At 47.8% G+C, this 19819-nt stretch overlaps 1 protein-coding gene and 1 long non-coding RNA gene across 9 annotated transcripts in view; one reads left to right on the top strand and one right to left on the bottom strand.

Moving 5' to 3' along the window:
- Positions 1-19819, bottom strand: part of ARHGEF28 (Rho guanine nucleotide exchange factor 28) — a 138788-nt gene that overhangs the window by 103154 nt on the left and 15815 nt on the right. For 7 of the 8 annotated variants that reach the window (XM_052701265.1, XM_052701258.1, XM_052701261.1 and 4 more), the window contains exons 3-4: positions 3086-3233; positions 985-1278 (exon numbers count right to left, since the gene is read on the bottom strand). In XM_052701265.1, coding sequence (XP_052557225.1) covers positions 985-1278; positions 3086-3233 — 442 coding nt within the window. Of the gene's footprint in view, positions 1-984; positions 1279-3085; positions 3234-16759; positions 16983-19819 lie in introns of those variants that run through there. The other variant, XM_052701264.1, reaches the window with a different exon arrangement.
- Positions 9057-11719, top strand: LOC128089650 (uncharacterized). The gene is made up of 3 exons (XR_008210634.1): positions 9057-9698; positions 10591-11370; positions 11615-11719. It is a non-coding gene; the product is annotated as an uncharacterized LOC128089650 (long non-coding RNA).

Raw genomic sequence — 19819 nt, 5'->3', positions numbered from 1 at the left:
GCAGACAGACAAAACCCACTCTTCTCCTGAGGAAGATAGCAGCAGATTTCAAGCTACCTGTCATTAAGAATTAGGAAGATTTAAGACAGGAAAAAATACCTCACCGAAAGAAATGGGCTAAGCATTGTGTTTTTTAGTTCCCAAAAGCTTGCATCAATCTCTCTTTTGGTTTGGCTCATATGGAAACTGCCTGTCCTCCAACTTCCAGCAGTTAAAAGTACTTAAAGGAAAACAGCCAAAAGTACCAAATTTTCAATGAAAAACATGTGTAGCCATCAAGTTTAACACTGTTTCCAACCCCAGCTATAAATCAGCTCAGTCTGCAAAAAAAATTATACTCTTCAGCAAAATCTAACTGCAGCCTTAAGTCTGCAACGAAACATAAAACTGGGCAAATTTCACCTGATTTTGTTACAGTACCCTAACGTAAGGTTTTGTTTATATTTTCCTTCCATTTCCTATTAAAAAAAAAAAAAGCCACAAAATTTGTTAAATGATACTCTGCCTCAAAATGATCAAAGTTGCAAAATAAAGAGTAGAAGCTGACAGAACTGTGATAAACAGTACCTTTGCTTTACATATCCAAAGACCTATAGCAACACATAATTCTGTTTTTGGGATGTATACTTTGTCTCCTTTTTGTTTACACAATTAAAACATATCATTTGATAAGAATATTACTGCAATTCTTGTTCATGTTTTTAAAACTGACAGCATTTAAATCTTGTAAAGGTGATGTCTATTCATAAAAAGAATTTCTTCTTTTGACAGTAAGTCAAGGTACAAAAATCTTCTAAAGAAACTGAGTTACAATATCCAGTTACAATATCTTTTCAAATTTCTGGGCACAAACCAAATCTCTGACTACTGCTCTCATACTTAATATTTTATCATCAGAACCACAAAATAAACCAGAAGGTCTGGGAACCTCTGCAGCAAGCCATCACTAGAAGCCTTCCAACTCTATAATAAATAAAATATTACCTCCTTCATAGCAGCTTCCGAGGATGCTCCACGTTGATGGCAATTCTTCGTGAGCAATGGCCATCGTCAAATCAGTATCCAGGGACTGCAGATCTTTTACTGTTAGCCCAAATTTATCCAGTAGCATCTTGTGACTTGTGGCACTGACATATTCTGTGTGACTGACCAGAAAACGAGACAACTTGCAAGACAAGTTCTCCCTGTAAGTGACAGGACAGCTGCCGAGGGCCACAGGTGAGGATCCCCTTGCATACATTAACACAGAGACAGAAACTGCTTCCTGGCATCCATGGCCTGAAATCGCAACATAAAGTAATCATTAAAACTGTTACTGTTTAGGAAATACATTAATTTTTCCTCCTTTTCAGTTCTCTATGATGGAGGATCAACAACAATTTCATTCTTCCCTTCATCTACTTGTTTTAGGGCATCCACCAAACATTTTTTTGTGATCAGCTTGGATCTGAACAGCCAGATTCCCTGATTTTACTGACAGTTCATTGCAAAGACAGTTTTTCTAGGTGGAGGTTCTTCATCACAGCAGAATATGAGTTGATGTGACCAGAGGGAAATGCCACAAACAAAAACAGGAAAATTTCTGGTTAAGAATTATGAAAAACAAGATATCAATAAAATATATCACTTGTAGCCCGCAACACAAACGCTAAGGAATTATCTATTTATGAATACCCATTTTGTACTCACCCAGCATTTCCATGTGGGCCAAAATCTAGGTGCTTTTAACAAATGCATGGTTTGTACCGTAAACAGGCTTGATTAAATGCTGTATCAACTGTCTAACTTACAACCAGGATCCTCAAAGCCCAAGGGAGTCTCCCATTCAAAAATCTTACGTACCACACACGTCTTTCCTCCTTCTCTGCCATCTCATCAGGAACAGATATCACATATCTACAAGCAGTGCACACTGTACACACAGCTCCCATTGGAGAGCTAACCATGAGGTACTATGTGTGTAAACCTAGACATCACAAAACAGGCCCTCAGAACTCAAAGTACTTAGGCAATCCATTAGCTGCAGAAGCCAACACATGCTTACCACATCTGCAACTGTTTCTGAAGTGCCGTGCGTTCTCTTATGTTTAATTTGGCCGGTATAAAACACCAACTACACTAAGGATATACTTTAACCTCCTCATTTTCATCTGCTGATGGCTTCTGTTGAGAGCAGGCAGCAGATTAAGCACTGTCTGTTGCCTCCTGTTTTTATTTCTACCTGAGAAGTAATTATGCAGCAGTGCCATTTCAGGACTTTCAAAAAAATGGCTTTGCTACCCTGTGAGCACCTAGCACTGCATTTTCCATCAGATAACATTTACTATTTACCAGCTCAAGCAGCCACCACCTATCTGTGGCAACGTTTCCTTTTTGTATTAGTTACTAACCAGTATGCCAGTTACTTTCACAGTCTGAATCTTCCTTAGAAAACAAGGACAAACAACAAGCAGAACCTACTATGTAAGTACACCACATTTATAGCCACCTTCTCCCACAGACAGGATACAAAGCAAGTAGTAAAGACAATAGCCGGGGTTTAAACCACACCAGCAAGGGGGACAATGCCAAGGCAGACCTGGCTGTGAGGGAACCCACATCACCCTCTCACAGCAAGGCACCCCTGGGTAATTCTCCCCATGGCTCCACATAGGTTCGAGAACACTGGGCAGCTGCCAGGTGAGCCCTGCAAGCCAGGCTGACTGCTGCCACAGTCAGACTGCTGCCAGAATAAAGTGCAGACTTCTGCAGTGATGGCAAATGGCAAGAGGCAAACCATAAGCTGGATTTGTTGGATAGAATTAAGTAAATCAGGCTAAAAATTATGCCATGCCTGAAAACGTACTTTCATGTACACCCAACCGTCTTTGCTCCCTTCTTTGCCTGACACTGTGTCAGTGCAGACAACTATGAATGGCATCACCACCTATGGCCAGTCAAACACAGCCTGCATCCAGCGGGCCATCACTCAATTCCTACACTCTCTATAAAGCCACACAACACAGTTACTCAAAAAATCCAGTTGTACCCAGCTTTAGAAGGGGGCTGGGGTGTTGCTAAGACATGAAACACAAATAGCACTCACCTGGAACAAGGGACTGAAGAGCATTGTCACCAATACGCTCAGCAAACATTATGTGCCTCTTCATGGATCCATCATAAACAAAGTAAAACTCAGCATCTTCCGGGAGGTAAATGCCTTTGTCAAATTTTGCACTTATAGTCACCTGCCCCTGAAAAATGAATAAGCTTTCATAAACATCCAGGAACTTTCCCACCTCCAACAAATTCATGAACATGTTCTTCTCTCGCAATCTTATCACAACCTTTTCAGCAGTACTACACAGAACCTCCAGTTTTTTACTTCCACTTTGAAAGCAGCACTGTTTTTATGCCTGTACAAGCAAAGGTGATGTAAAAATTTGCCTTTAAACAATCTTTCACCTAATTCCTTTCATCTTGATCTATGCAAATATATGTGAATCTTAATTAAAAATACCTGAGATCAAGCAAGTCAATGAATCTGAGTATTTTACTATTTACAAAAGCACTCGTGTTAAAAAAAAGAATTAAAATCAGGAGTGCTTTAAATACTTTAGACTTCAATTACAAAACAATAGTACTGATGTAATTCTACCAATGGTAGTTCCCAGATATCTGCCCAAGTGTGTTTTTCGATATTTTGTTTTCTTTATAGTAAATAGAGCAACCAGCCAAGAAAAACCTGCCATACAATGGCTTCAAAAAAGAACAAAAAAAAGCAGGAAAAGGATCTGAGAAGCACCAAACAATAAGAGGTGTCTGACATGTCTACAGGAGGAAATTCAGATGAAGCCGTATTTCCTCAAGGCAGAGGACCGCTTGCTCCAACACTGCTCCTCACCACCACGATTGCTCTGTAACTGTCTGAACCGGAGTTTTTTGGAAAACGTAATGCAGAAGAATATTTCACCCTTTTATTCTCCCAAATGATGCTTATGCCACCCCTACACTATGCAGTTACCACAGAATGAGCTCTATCGCCTGCAAAGAGCAGCATGCCAGAAGCCAGCATCAAAGCACTCTGTGGCACCATAGAAATTTCCGCGGCTGAAAGGAACAGTTACAGCCAACTGCTCTGACAGGCACGAGGCTCCTTCCCATGTTCATCATACAACAAATGAGTCTCTTTGTTCAAACATGCTGAATAACTTCTCATGGCTTTGGAAGAAGCACTCAGCTGTTTCATCATCCCCATAGCCACCAGCATCCTGCAGTAGTGCACAGTATTTCCCATGGTCTGCATGCTCACCTCTCCACAGGGAGACCATGGTGTCCCCTGAAACACCTCATCTTCGACCACATTTCCTAAGGATTCTGCATTGTCACTCCAAACAACACCAATCCTGATTTTTCTTTTTTTTCCTTTCCATTACAAATGAGTGTACGGGGCTGAAGTGGCAGAAATGACTTTCAGTCACACAAAATCTTCCTTAAATAAGACTGTTCTTGCAAGGTTAGATGCGTACCATTTTCAGAGCTGAATGTTGAGAGCAAACATGCCTGTCATCTCAGAATCTGACATGTATCTCTTTTCAGCCTGAACTGCTACTATAACTGGCCAAGCATTTTCTCCTAACTGTTTTTGGTTTTTAAGCTGTTATACTTAGAATTGCTTCTCTTACTTCTACTAATATTTGTAATTTACCATCCTTTTTAAAAATCATTATCATCTTTTTATGTTAGTTGCAATCAGCCTTTTTTATCAGTTGAATAATACCATGGATGGATACAATAGGAATACAGAAACAGAGTAAATCCCAAACATAGCTCGGATTGGGCTGCACCAAGGATTACTCCAGTATGAGCTCTGTTGTGAGCAGCCTGGTGCACAGGAGCACACTGCTTTCTTCCACATGGAACATCACTTACAGACCACATCTGTACCACTTGCACAACTACAAAGCCAGCCAGTCAGCTGTCACACAACAAATGCAAGAAACAAGGGAAATATTCTGTGGCAGCATTTCTAATTTTATGAGTCTATTCTTTAAATTTAAAAAAAAAAAAATCAAGCTCAAATTGTAGCTGTTGTTTTACACTGATCCTTGAAATAAAAATGTCAGTTTAGACTCAATGAAGAGAGAGGAATGCTTAAGAAACACTAATCCCTTTGCTTACTGTTTACAGTTTCACTACTCCTTATCTTATGAAGTGTGGAGTTAAAAAATATAGGGAATAAGGCAGAAAGCTCATGAGGATACAAAAACGTTTTTTTCGTAATCCATACCTTACAACTCTCCAGAATAAGAAGTTACTAATAATTAAAGGAAAGATTTTAGGGAAAAAAGGCAAAAATGAATTTTCCAAATGAAATGGAAAAAGCCATGTGATTCAAAAACAGGATTAAACCATCTACTACCAGACAGATCTCAAAGACAAAATTAAGTTACTTTCATAGTGAAATACTAGGCTGCATAATTCTTGATGCTGGATCACTTATTTTGCAAAATACAAGTTCCTGTCATCTTCAACAGCACTTCCAATTTGCCATCACACCCATCCTATTTTTAGACATCCTCATATCAAAATGGTTAATTTCAGAGCCTTTGTTTTTCCTGCCCCCTTTAAACATTCCTGTTTCACTTTCCTGTTTAGGCCACTGTGTTTTTTTCTCTAGTTTCAAAATCTCTCTTTTATTCTCACCTTGGTACGTTTACATCTCCCCTTCTTACCCTCTCGTAGCCTCCCACTGCTGTGCAAAGCACTCATCCCTCCATGCTCTGTCCCATGTCAGCCCTCTTCATCCTCCCCTCTGAACTTCAGCCTTCAAAAGGAAGCTAATGTCACATTTAAACCTTAATACTAAAGCACCTCTTCCTTTACTTCAGTCTTCCTTTAATTTAGAATTATATCTACTTAATGGTGGGTTTGAGTATAAAGCGTTAGTTCGGTTAATGGCATGAGTTGACCTATGGACTGCAGTGGAAATGGAACCCATAGAATTGAAGGCAACAAGAAGAACTTCGTACTACGTTTGATCAACTCCTTTCCTATCTTTAAAAACTCTACTAAATATTTTACTGCAATTATTTTACTGTTAATATAATGATTCCAGATGTTGTATGTATAGCAGACAGTCTATATCCTTGCATATTCACACACAATAAAGAAAGGACTGCAATGCACCTAGACAGTAATACATGTGCTTGACAGAGAGGACTACAGCCACAGTACATATGCAGTGCTGGTACAATTGTGTCTATTTCACAGATTGTTATCACTTTCTGAATCCACATTCCTCCAGATTTTCCTGCCAGACGTTCAGTAGTGATAACACATGATAACAAGGGTATCACCAAACGTTAATAACACTGAATTTTGAAAACATTTTTATGGCTGCTATAAGAGATGTATCACTTCTTTACCAAGCCAGCCAATAAACAAATAAGAAATGAATTAAACAATCCTTGCTCATGCCTGGTTTGTCAACACAATGCTGGGGCAGATTCTCCCCATAACAAATTTTCAGGGACACGAATAATTGGGTGTTTTTTTGCCTTTTTGTTTGTTTGTTTGTTTGATTGTTTTCTTTTGTTTTAGTATATGTTAAGGCATTGTCTAATAACAAGTAAATCCTCTTGGTCTGGCTACAGAGGAGGGCCACTAAGATGATAAGAGGGCTGGAGCACCTCTCCTATGAAGAAAGGTTGAAGGAACTGTGCTTGTTTAGCTTGGAGAAGAGAAGGCTCCAGGGCCTTCCAGTACTTGAGGGGAGCGTATAAAGAGGAGGGGAATGGCTGATGATGAGGGTCGCAGTGCTAGGACAAGGGGGAATGGTCTTAAACTGAGACAGGGCAGGTTTTGGTTAGATATCAAAAGGAAGCTTTTCACACAGAGGGTGGTGATGCACAGGTTGCCCAAGGAGGTTGTGGATGCCCCCTCCCTGGAAGCATTCAAGGCCAGGCCGGATGTGGCTCTGGGCAGCCTGGTCTGGTGGTTGACGATCCCGCACACAGCAGGGGGGTTGAAACTACATGATCATTGAGGTCCTTTTCAACGCAGGCAATTCTATGATCCTAGGACGGTATGGATATGTGCAGTTGGAAGGGTCCCCCAAGGATCAGCAAGTCCAACCCCTCACTCCGCAGAGGACCACCTAAATCAGACAGTCCTTCATCTGCAGCATCTCGGGGCCGTGCCCACTGCCCATTGGGGCCGCACAGCGCAGAGCAGAGCGGGACGGCCGCTTCCCTCGCCTGCCAGTGCTGGGCCTGACGCACCCCAGGGCACGGTTGACCCTTCTGAGTGCCAGGCGCACGGCTGCCTCAGATGCAATTTGCCGTCAAACCAGATCCCTTTTGGCCAGGCTGCGCTCCAGAACTTCACCCCTGATGTCTGCACACAGAGCCAGGGCACCGCATCCCAGGAGCAGAACCCAGCGCTCGCCCTTCTTTGTACAGATGGGAACCACCCTCATTTTGTCCAGATCTCAAGGCAAGGCCTCTTTATCCTCAAGGAGGTCAAAACTGCTCCCAGCTTAGCATCATCCACAAACTCATTGATACAGCTAACAGATCTTTATTGGAATCAACAGTAAAAACAATATAGAGAAATGGCCTGGAAATGGAGCCCCTCAGAATTCCAGCGGTGACACATAGGGCAACTGTCAGGACAAAGTCACCCAATTCTCCAGTGCAGCCATGGTATAATTCTCAAGGGACATTCTAAGGCATACATAGCCAAGGCTTTATGATGCCATGAGCCACCACCTTAACAAAAGCTCTAAATACGGGATACCTGACAACAGAACACCAGCTGTGATGCAACCAGCCAGCCAATAAAGGCAGGCAGGCAGGGGACACAACTCCAGCCAGCCAGCCAAGGCAGGAAGGCTGGGGCCACGACTCCAGCCAGCCAGCCAAGGCAGGCAGGCAGGGGCCAAGACTCCAGCCAGCCAGCCAAGGCAGGCAGGCAGGGGCCACGACTCCAGCCAGCCAGCCAAGGCAGGCAGGCAGGGGCCATGACTCCAGCCAGCCAGCCAAGGCAGGCAGGCAGGGGCCATGACTCCAGCCAGCCAGCCAAGGCAGGCAGGCAGGGGCCAAGACTCCAGCCAGCCAGCCAAGGCAGGCAGGCAGGAGCCAAGACTCCAGCCAGCCAGCCAGCCAAGGCAGGCAGGCAAGGGCCAGGACTCCAGCCAGCCAGCCAAGGCAGGCAGGCAGGGGCCACGACTCCAGCCAGCCAGCCAAGGCAGGCAGGCAGGGGACACGACTCCAGCCAGCCAGCCAAGGCAGGCAGGCAGGGGCCACGACTCCAGACAGCCAGCCAAAGCAAGCAGGCAGGGGCCACGACTCCAGACAGCCAGCCAAGGTAGGCAGGCAGGGGCCACGACTCCAGCCAGCCAGCCAAGGCAGGCAGGCAGGGGACACGACTCCAGCCAGCCAGCCAAGGCAGGCAGGCAGGGGCCATGACTCCAGCCAGCCAGCCAGCCAAGGCAGGCAGGCAGGGGCCATGACTCTAGCCAGCCAGCCAAGGCAGGCAGGCAGGGGCCACGACTCCAGCCAGCCAGCCAGGGCAGGCAGGCAGAGGACACGACTCTAGCCAGCCAGCCAAGGCAGGCAGGCAGGGGCCACGACTCCAGCCAGCCAGCCAAGGCAGGCAGGCAGAGGACACGACTCCAGCCAGCCAGCCAAGGCAGGCAGGCAGGGGCCATGACTCCAGACAGCCAGCCAAGGCAGGCAGGCAGGGGACACGACTCCAGCCAGCCAACCAGCCAAGGCAGGCAGGCAGGGGACACGACTCCAGCCAGCCAGCCAAGGTAGGCAGGCAGGGGCCACGACTCCAGCCAGCCAGCCAGCCAAGGCAGGCAGGCAGGGGACATGACTCCAGCCAGCCAGCCAAGGCAGGCAGGCAGGGGCCATGACTCCAGCCAGCCAGCCAAGGCAGGCAGGCAGGGGACACGACTCCAGCCAGCCAGCCAGCCAAGGCAGGCAGACTGAGGCCACGACTCCAGCCAGCCAGCCAAGGCAGGCAGGCAGGGGCCATGACTCCAGCCAGCCAGCCAAGGCAGGCAGGCAGGGGACACAACTCCAGCCAGCCAGCCAAGGCAGGCAGGCAGGGGCCACAACTCCAGCCAGCCAGCCAAGGCAGGCAGGCAGGGGACACGACTCCAGCCAGCCAGCCAGCCAAGGCAGGCAGGCAGGGGCCACGACTCCAGCCAGCCAGCCAAGGCAGGCAGGCAGGGGACACGACTCCAGCCAGCCAGCCAAGGCAGGCAGGCAGGGGCCATGACTCCAGCCAGCCAGCCAAGGCAGGCAGGCAGGGGACACGACTCCAGCCAGCCAGCCAGCCAAGGCAGGCAGACTGGGGCCACGACTCCAGCCAGCCAGCCAAGGCAGGCAGGCAGGGGCCAAGACTCCAGCCAGCCAGCCAAGGCAGGCAGGCAGGGGCCATGACTCCAGCCAGCCAGCCAAGGCAGGCAGGCAGGGGACACAACTCCAGCCAGCCAGCCAAGGCAGGCAGGCAGGGGACACGACTCCAGACAGCCAGCCAGCCAAGGCAGGCAGGCAGGGGCCATGACTCCAGCCAGCCAGCCAAGGCAAGGCAGGCAGGGGCCAAGACTCCAGCCAGCCAGCCAAGGCAGGCAGGCAGGGGCCACGACTCCAGACAGCCAGCCAAGGCAAGCAGGCAGGGGCCACGACTCCAGACAGCCAGCCAAGGTAGGCAGGCAGGGGCCACGACTCCAGCCAGCCAGCCAGCCAAGGCAGGAAGGCAGGGGCCATGACTCCAGCCAGCCAGCCAAGGCAGGCAGGCAGGCAGGGGCCAAGACTCCAGCCAGCCAGCCAAGGCAGGCAGGCAGGGGCCATGACTCCAGCCAGCCAGCCAAGGCAGGCAGGCAGGGGCCATGACTCCAGCCAGCCAGCCAAGGCAGGCAGGCAGGGGCCATGACTCCAGCCAGCCAGCCAAGGCAGGCAGGCAGGGGCCACGACTCCAGCCAGCCAGCCAAGGCAGGCAGGCAGGGGACACGACTCCAGCCAGCCAGCCAAGGCAGGCAGGCAGGGGCCACGACTCCAGCCAGCCAGCCAAGGCAGGCAGGCAGAGGACACGACTCCAGCCAGCCAGCCAAGGCAAGCAGGCAGGGGCCACGACTCCAGACAGCCAGCCAAGGTAGGCAGGCAGGGGCCACGACTCCAGCCAGCCAGCCAAGGCAGGCAGGCAGGGGCCATGACTCCAGCCAGCCAGCCAAGGCAGGCAGGCAGGGGCCACGACTCCAGCCAGCCAGCCAAGGCAAGCAGGCAGGGGCCATGACTCCAGACAGCCAGCCAAGGCAGGCAGGCAGGGGCCACGACTCCAGCCAGCCAGCCAAGGCAGGCAGGCAGGGGCCATGACTCCAGCCAGCCAGCCAAGGCAGGCAGGCAGGCAGGGGCCAAGACTCCAGCCAGCCAGCCAAGGCAGGCAGGCAGGGGACACGACTCCAGCCAGCCAGCCAAGGCAGGCAGGTAGGGGCCATGACTCCAGCCAGCCAGCCAAGGCAGGCAGGCAGGGGCCACGACTCCAGCCATCCAGCCAAGGCAAGCAGGCAGGGGCCACGACTCCAGACAGCCAGTCAAGGTAGGCAGGCAGGGGCCACGACTCCAGCCAGCCAGCCAAGGCAGGCAGGCAGGGGCCATGACTCCAGCCAGCCAGCCAAGGCAGGCAGGCAGGCAGGGGCCAAGACTCCAGCCAGCCAGCCAAGGCAGGCAGGCAGGGGCCATGACTCCAGCCAGCCAGCCAAGGCAGGCAGGCAGGGGCCATGACTCCAGCCAGCCAGCCAAGGCAGGCAGGCAGGGGCCACGACTCCAGCCAGCCAGCCAAGGCAGGCAGGCAGGGGCCACGACTCCAGCCAGCCAGCCAAGGCAGGCAGGCAGGGGACACGACTCCAGCCAGCCAGCCAGCCAAGGCAGGCAGGCAGGGGCCACGACTCCAGCCAGCCAGCCAAGGCAGGCAGGCAGAGGACACGACTCCAGCCAGCCAGCCAAGGCAAGCAGGCAGGGGCCACGACTCCAGACAGCCAGCCAAGGTAGGCAGGCAGGGGCCACGACTCCAGCCAGCCAGCCAAGGCAGGCAGGCAGGGGCCATGACTCCAGCCAGCCAGCCAAGGCAGGCAGGCAGGGGCCACGACTCCAGCCATCCAGCCAAGGCAAGCAGGCAGGGGCCACGACTCCAGACAGCCAGCCAAGGTAGGCAGGCAGGGGCCACGACTCCAGCCAGCCAGCCAAGGCAGGCAGGCAGGGGCCATGACTCCAGCCAGCCAGCCAAGGCAGGCAGGCAGGCAGGGGCCAAGACTCCAGCCAGCCAGCCAAGGCAGGCAGGCAGGGGCCACGACTCCAGCCAGCCAGCCAAGGCAGGCAGGTAGGGGCCATGACTCCAGCCAGCCAGCCAAGGCAGGCAGGCAGGGGCCACGACTCCAGCCATCCAGCCAAGGCAAGCAGGCAGGGGCCACGACTCCAGACAGCCAGTCAAGGTAGGCAGGCAGGGGCCACGACTCCAGCCAGCCAGCCAAGGCAGGCAGGCAGGGGCCATGACTCCAGACAGCCAGCCAAGGCAGGCAGGCAGGCAGGGGCCAAGACTCCAGCCAGCCAGCCAAGGCAGGCAGGCAGGGGCCATGACTCCAGCCAGCCAGCCAAGGCAGGCAGGCAGGGGCCACGACTCCAGCCAGCCAGCCAAGGCAGGCAGGTAGGGGCCATGACTCCAGCCAGCCAGCCAAGGCAGGCAGGCAGGGGCCATGACTCCAGCCAGCCAGCCAAGGCAGGCAGACAGGGGACACGATTCCAGCCAGCCAGCCAAGGCAGGCAGGCAGGGGACACGACTCCAGCCATCGAACAACTGTCGTCAGGAAGTGGCTGTGATGCCAGCCAGGATTCAGAATAATAAAATAAACAGAGAGAACTGTTATGAATTAAACAATCCTTGGTCATGTCCGATTTTCCAGACCATGCAGGGGCTGTTTCTCCTAACAAATTTTCAGAGACACGACTAATTGGGTGGTTTTTGTCTTTTTTTGTTTGTTTGTTTTTGTTTTGTTTTGTTTTGGTATATGTTAAGGCACTGTCTAATAACAAGTCAACTTCTTGGAGTGGGTCCAGAGGAAGGCCACTAAGATGATCAGAGGGCTGGAGCACCTCTCCTATGAAGAAAGGTTGAAGGAACTGTGCTTGTTTAGCTTGGAAAAGAGAAGGCTCCAGGGCCTTCCAGTACTTGAGGGGAGCGTATAAAGAGGAGGGGAATGGATGATGATGAGGGTCACAGTGCTAGGACAAGGGGGAATGGTCTTAAACTGAGACAGGGCAGGTTTCAGTTAGATATTAAAAGGAAGCTTTTCACACAGAGGGTGGTGATGCACAGGTTGCCCAAGGAGGTTGTGGATGCCCCCTCCCTGGAAGCATTCAAGGCCAGGCCGGATGTGGCTCTGGGCAGCCTGGTCTGGTGGTTGACGATCCCGCACACAGCAGGGGGGTTGAAACTACATGATCATTGAGGTCCTTTTCAACGCAGGCAATTCTATGATCCTAGGACGGTATGGATATGTGCAGTTGGAAGGGTCCCCCAAGGATCAGCAAGTCCAACCCCTCACTCCGCAGAGGACCACCTAAATCAGACAGTCCTTCATCTGCAGCATCTCGGGGCCGTGCCCACTGCCCATTGGGGCAGCCCATTCCATGCCCACCGCTCTCTGGTGCAGGCCCTTTCCCTGACCCCCAGCCGCCCCTGGGGCCCCCTGCCACAGCTCCATGCCGTTCCCTCGGGCCCTGTCGCTGTCACCAGGCAGCACAGCTCAGCGCTGCCCTCCGCTCCCTGTCAGGAGCTGCAGCCGCCATGAGGGCTGCCTTCAACCTGCTCTGCTCTGGGCTGAGCACAGCCACGGTGCTCAGCTGCTCCTCAAACACTGTGCCCTCAGATCCTCCTCCATCTCTGGAGCCCTCCTTTGGACACTCTCTCCTCGCATCCTATGGAGTGGCACCCCAACCTGCACCCAGCGCTGCAGGCCAAGGCAATGTAGGCAGACAGGGGCCATGGGTCCAGCCAGCCAGCCAAGGCAGGCAGACAGGGGCCACAGCTCCAGTCAACCAGGCAAGGCAGGCAGGCAGGGGCCACGACTCCAGCCAGCCAGCCAAGGCAGGCAGGCAGGGGCCATGGATCCAGCCAGCCTGCCAAGGTCATCAGGAAGGGCCCGTGACACCAGCCAGGAGGCAAAATAATAAAATAAACACATAAGAAATGAATTAAACAATCCTTGGTCATGCCTGGTTTGTCAATACGATGCTGGGGCAGATTGTCGCCGTAACAAATTTTCAGAATTTAAAAATAATAAATAAATTAAAAAAAAAACTGTCCTTGGTCATGGCTGTTTTCTCTTGACAATGCTATGCACGATTTTTTAAGTTTATATAGTGCTGAATCTGTCAGTTTTGACTTCTAGGGAAAGTAAATTTACATACAGGCAGCACTTCTACTGAGATCCTGCCAGTTATTTTACTTACATTTATACCCTATACAAGTACCTATGCTTTACTTATACACCACACTGAATCAGGAGATTTCTCAATTAACATCTAGGCTGGTAACAGCCAAGAACTTCAGAGCCACATTAACACCTCTGACTGCAGAAAGCTTACACAAAAGTCCCTAGAGATTCTTGTCAATCAATTCTTGTTAACCACCTGGTTTGCTGCATGGACCTCCTATTAAATAATTAAAAAAAAAAAAAAAAAAAAAAAAAAAAACCTGATAAACTTTAGGTCCTTGTCATTTTCTTTAAAGAGCATGGGAGAATCCCTTTGTGCATAAACGAAGAGTTTTGCCACTTGTGTAATGATAGCGAAGACTATTATTCTGGGTTCCTTAAGTGAAAAACAAAGCAGCATTCTGCAAATTTTGCAGGCCCTGTGCACAGGACAGGTTCAAGGAGCTGTAGTAGCAGCTGCAAGGGCATTTACAGAGATGACAGTCATACTTCAAATGCGTTTAAGCTGTGAGCAGTTGAGTGGCAGGTTTGATATCTCTGGGGACTGTGAAGAGAAGTATACTTTTCATAATCACTCAAAGTGCTGCCCTGATAGTGACACCAAGAAGATAAGGAAGGTGTGTGATTGATTTTAATGGGATTTACAGCTGCAAGCCACCAAATAGGTTTTTTGGATGCATATTTTTATTTGGTTTCTCCAGGGTGCTTAACAGTCAACAGAGACAGGCTCTGCCCTTGTTCTGCACAAAGACTCTGTGGAGGGACTGGGTAAACATCCCAGCAAGGCATCCAGCATAAGGGAGAGGAGAATGTAGGTACCTTGAGACAGAGGCATGGCAGCACCCAGGTCAAGCGGCACAGGCAACAGAGAGATGGTGATGTCTGATCCCTGCTGCACATCACCATGCTTTCTTAATCCGCCCTTTACCCAAGTAGAGATTCTTCCTTTCCAAATTCATTTAGACAATATCTCTTTCTTCACTAGCAACCAGCTCTAGCAAAGCTGGTAGAACGCAAAACTACATCTCCAGTGGTCTGCCAGGCCCAGCCCATCATGTTAGACAATGCTGAACATTTAACAACTGAACCGTATTCTTCTATACACAGCATGCGTAAATCTATGTTCCCAGCAGTCTTTTACCATAGAAATAATTACTTCCATTCTGAGATATACTTAGTATACATACTCATGTCTTTATGAACTATTATAAGCAACATAATAGCTTAGGAAATCGTGTATGAACACAGTGCTTTCAAGAATATTATCTGTAAATACAAAAGGACAAGCAGACCTCACAGTTACATGCATTAAGGAAAATATTTATGCAAAGAGGTATAAAAAGGCTCTTTTTCTTTTTTTCCAAAAAATGCAAGTCCCAGCATCTTAAAAGTGAATGCGAGTCACCATCTGTTGCCTGCAGTAAGGGGAAACTGTTGTCCAACTTAAACAGTTGTAAGACAAGACCTCACAGTGATGCACCAAACATAAGGTCATGAGATAATGTAATTTATAACACTACAACATGAAAGATGTGAGAATCTAAGTCACTGACAGCCTCATTTTCACACACTTTTCAAGACTGGGTGGTCTGCTTTGTTGTATCTGAACATAAATGCATTGCAACATTTATTCAGTGCTCAAAAGGCTCACTTCATAAAATCTTGCTACTTGGTCAATTTTTAAAATATACAGGTCAATTTTTTAAATATATTTTACTGTGCTTAGGTAAGAGGAGGGGCATGATAGTTTCCCAGAGCAGCCACTGAGACTCAATGATCTTTGTAATAAAGCTTAGCTGCAACAACCAATACTTGAAGGGACCATATAAACAGGAGGGGGAACAGCTGTTAATGTAAGTGGATAATGATAGGACAAGAGGGAAAGGTTTCAAACTAAGACAGGGGAGGTTTAGGTTAGATATTAGGAGGAAAATTTTCACACAGGGTGGTGAAGCACTGGAACGAGTTGCCCAAGGAGGCTGTGGATGCCCCATCCCTGGGGCCAGGCTGGATGTGGCTCTGGGCAGCCTGCTCTGGGGGTTGAAAATAGATGATCATTGTGGTCCTTTTCAACTCAGTCCATTCTATGATTTTGTGACGATGCTAAGATGACAAAGCAGCAATAGAGAAACTGTTAACACAACAGCGGTTGTTTAACACAAAAGAAATTACCTAAGTCATAAATCACACGGACAAAGTAGTAAGTGTGCCTTTCCTAATGTTCAGTGGTATTTCTGTAACATTCACCAGGCAGTTCTTGTAGCCAGACTGCAGTAAATATGACTGACTTATTGAAGAAAGTCTAAGGCCTATTTTAAAGCAGTGCAATAAAATTCAAGGCTACAGAGGAAGAGCAAAGTGAAAATAAAATGGGAGATAAAGGCCAAATGTTTCTTTGTAGGCATTATATATATTTATCTAATATATATATCTAATAACATAGTAAACAAAAGAAAAATCATTTCTCCCAGTTGAACTATTGAGAATAAGGAGCAACAGAAATAATTCATTTGTTTTATATCTATAACAACACTTGCAACTCCACATATAGTGTAGACACAGCACGCAATGGTACAGTAATATTCAAAACAGTGTTACACATTGCCCAGAAGTATACATGTAGGCATTTGTATTCAAATTAAATATGCACATAATGGTGCTTTGAGAGAGCCAGATCCTCTACTGATATACAATGGGAAAATTTCACCACCACCATGAGAACCTCACTCATTCCCAGCAGAAGAAAGTCACTCTTCTGCATTTGTGTGTGTGAACAGGAAGTTCTCGAAACAACTGGACCTTTACGCACCAAGATTTGTAAGCTCTTTCTCAACATGAGGTAGCTTTGTGAGAAGTGCAGAGAAAGTATTTGCACAGAAACCTCTGGGCACAGCAGAAGGCTCTGCCCCAGCTGCAGTCAGGGCAGGACAGCAGGAGGGAGTCCTGCTGACTGCTCTTAGCTCTTGCCAGAAAAGCGACAAAAAAGGGGCTGACTGAGGTCTCTGACTGCAGTCTGTAGGATGCTTCTAGCAAGGTCCCAGCACAACCCTGAGAACAAAAGCCCTAACAGAGAAATTCCTTAATGATGAGCAACACACCTACCTCTTTTAATATGGAATATCAACTAGTTCACTTGGCCAAATAAACTGCAAAAAATAAAGCATTCAGTTATGTCCTAACAGATGACAGAAGTTTGTTCCTCCAAGACAAAAAATGGAAGGTCAGGGGAGGACCAGTACTACTGGAGATATTTCCCTAACAAAGGTTTTGTCTCACCTGTCATTCAAGATCCCTGCAGGCCCTCACCCCATGCACACTCCTGGGAACTTCTTCCGACCAAGGCAGCTCCCGCTTGGTCTCTACCTGCTCCACAGCTGGCAGTACTTCAGCTTTTCAAGGAGCTAAAATGCCTGGTCTCACAAGTCCTTGGTCTTGTACACAGTTAACAGGGCGAAATGTAATGGCCAGGGACTTGCCAGAGGGCTGCACTAAATAATTCAGCGCAGTCTCTGCTTCTGTACCAGTGTTTTCACACGCAAGTTGATCTCTAACAGAGGTTAATGCCCCTTAGGCTGGATGCTTTTTATTTATTTTGAATAGGAGAGGAGGTAAAGGGTAGTGTTTTGTTCAGTCAGGTTTTAATAGGAGATCAAGCCTTAGACTACATGGCTTTTCAAACTCATTGCAATGCTCCTCCTTTAATTACAAACTGGAGTACATCGGCTGTCTTGGAAGTCTCTGAACTTGCAGGAAAAGGCATCCTCCTATAGCTGGTGCTACAAAATTAGTCACACCTTCTGCCTCCTCCCAAGTTCACGTGTAAGCTTCAATTCCACTAAAAAGAACAAATGTGATAGCAAGTTATGTCATTTATCTGTCTGCACATCTCTACGCTGTTCTGCACAGCTGAATGATCTCTCACATTTTCCACAGAAAAGAAGCATTTTTTTAGACATATGGGGGCAATTAATTCAATTCATGTAAAAAACCCAGGTGCTCCTCAGTTCCTTATTTTCTGCGACATTATCTCATTACAACAAAATGCTCTCCTCAGCCTCTCCATTTCTGTCAGATACTCCTGTTTGCATTAATTTCAACCCTGCTGCAAAGCGCTATCTCAAACAAAGATGTCAAAAACAAATGTACTAAAAGCCTGCATTTCAACAAGATTGAAAGAGAAGCTGAGCACAATATGCATTATGCCATGCAGCGAGGATGCAGGCATAAATGCGTAAGGCTGGCATGCAGATATCTCCTAAGACTTCCATGGTATGCTGCTGCACTATTCTATAAAGTGATGATAGGGGAAAGTATCAGTATGAGGTTACTGAGCTCATAAAAGAAGATCAAGAGGCACATAAATATACTATAAATCAAATGATGATCCACTGCAGAACTATATTCTAGTGCCAAACTGAGAAGTTCAGACCCTTTATATCATCACAAGTAAGCTGATGGTTTCCCCTATGGCTTGGCTGCTGGAACTCAAAATTCAGCCAAAAGTAAGAAAGCCCCCAAATGAATGCAAACAGTAAAAATGAACAGAATGAGACAAAAGAAAAAGCATCCACCAATTTTTCCTTCAGTGTAGCTTAGTGAGCGATAAGCTGCTTTTTTCAGTCTATTTAAAGGCAAGCCTGAAAGGACAGTAATCTCTCATTTAAATGCAGTTGGCAGCAAGACCATTTGCAAGTCACCATGCATCAAGCCACATCAATAACAGGCACAGTCACACAATCTCATTGTCGTGTAATGAGAGCACAGAATACACAGTTTACACTGGCTTTGTGCTTTCTATGCCCACTGTATGTCAGCAGCAGCAGGAACACAGACAACACCTGATGTGACTGCTGGCACAGAGCTAACCCACACATGTTTAAACAATCTGAACCAGCAGAGCAAGTTCATACCAAATCAGCACTTTGCATCATACGGCCAAGATTTTTTTTAACCTGTCACTAGCAACCTTACAGTTGTGTTTAGTGCAACATCACAACCAAACAGGTAAAGTGAAGAAAAGTCTTCAGCTTCCAATACAGCAAAGTAAACAGTATATACATCATCATCTGGAAACAGCTGGATACAAATAAAAATAGGCTGTATGCCTTTACTGGAAGGACAAAAAAAGAGAAAGAGAACCAAAAAAAAAAAAAAAAAAAGCTTTTCCAGAATTACATTCACATTACACATTAACATTCTTACTGATTTGTCTTGAAAATACCATTCAGTATTTTGCTCTCACTGACTACACACTTTATGTTGGTGTATAAAAACACATGCAGAAATTAAGAAGCCTGGGAATGAACTTTTTACATACAGAGGTCAGAAAAGTTCCACAACAAGGCACATTAAAAAAGAAATTAACTCTCATTCTGACATGCATCCATTAATTAAAAGAAAGGAGTCACCTCGTTCATTGACATTTAAAATAAATCCTAAAGAGGGGCTGCAAGTAAAAAGAGTACAGGCTTTTCAGCAGGGTCTGTCGTGACAGGACAGGGGGAAATGGTTTCAAACTGAAGGATGAAAGATTTAGACTGAATCTGAGGAAGAAGGTTTTTACAAGGGTGGTGAAGAAGTGGCACAGAGAGGTGATGGATGCCCCATCCCTGCAGTCACTCATGGTAAGGCTGGACAGGGCTCTCAACTACCTGAATTAGCTGTAAGCCTCCCTGTTCGCTGCAGGAGAGATGGACTAGATGGCCTTTAAGGGTGCCTTCCAATGCATATGATTCTATGATTTTATGACTAACATAAGTTAAAATATAAAAATACAGACACATAAAATTCAAAGTAAACAAATATTCTCATGTCTTGTTTGAACATTAGTATTCTACTCTTGCTGACACTGTATGAGCATGTATTTGTACTCTACCACAGAATGGCCTGGGTTGGAAGGGACCTCAAGGATCACGAATCTCCAGCCCCCTGCCACATGCAGGGCCACCAACCTCCCCATTTTAATGCTAGACCAGGCTGCCCAGGGCCCCATCCAATCTGGCCTTGAACACCTCTAGGGATGGGGCATCCACAATCTCACTGTTCCAGCACCTCACCACCCTCATAGTAAATAACTTCACCCCTGATGTCCAACCTAAATCTTCCCTCCCTCAACTTAAAACCATTTCCCTTTGTCCTGCTGTTATCTATCCGTTCAAAGAGTTGACTCACCTCCTTTATGGCTTTTTATGGCTTTTTATGGCTGTCAGGTTTATGGCTCCCTTTAGGTACTGAAAGACTGTAATGAGGTCACCCCACAGCTTTCTCTTCTCCAGGCTGAACAAGCCAAGCTCCCTCAGCATGTCTTCGTAGGAGAGGTGCTTCAGCCCCCTGATC

The sequence above is a fragment of the Tympanuchus pallidicinctus genome, unplaced genomic scaffold (genome assembly GCF_026119805.1).
Source record: "Tympanuchus pallidicinctus isolate F22 unplaced genomic scaffold, pur_lepc_1.0 scaffold4, whole genome shotgun sequence".
In the NCBI taxonomy this organism is placed as follows: domain Eukaryota; kingdom Metazoa; phylum Chordata; class Aves; order Galliformes; family Phasianidae; genus Tympanuchus; species Tympanuchus pallidicinctus.
This window is presented reverse-complemented; position numbering and strand designations above follow the sequence as displayed.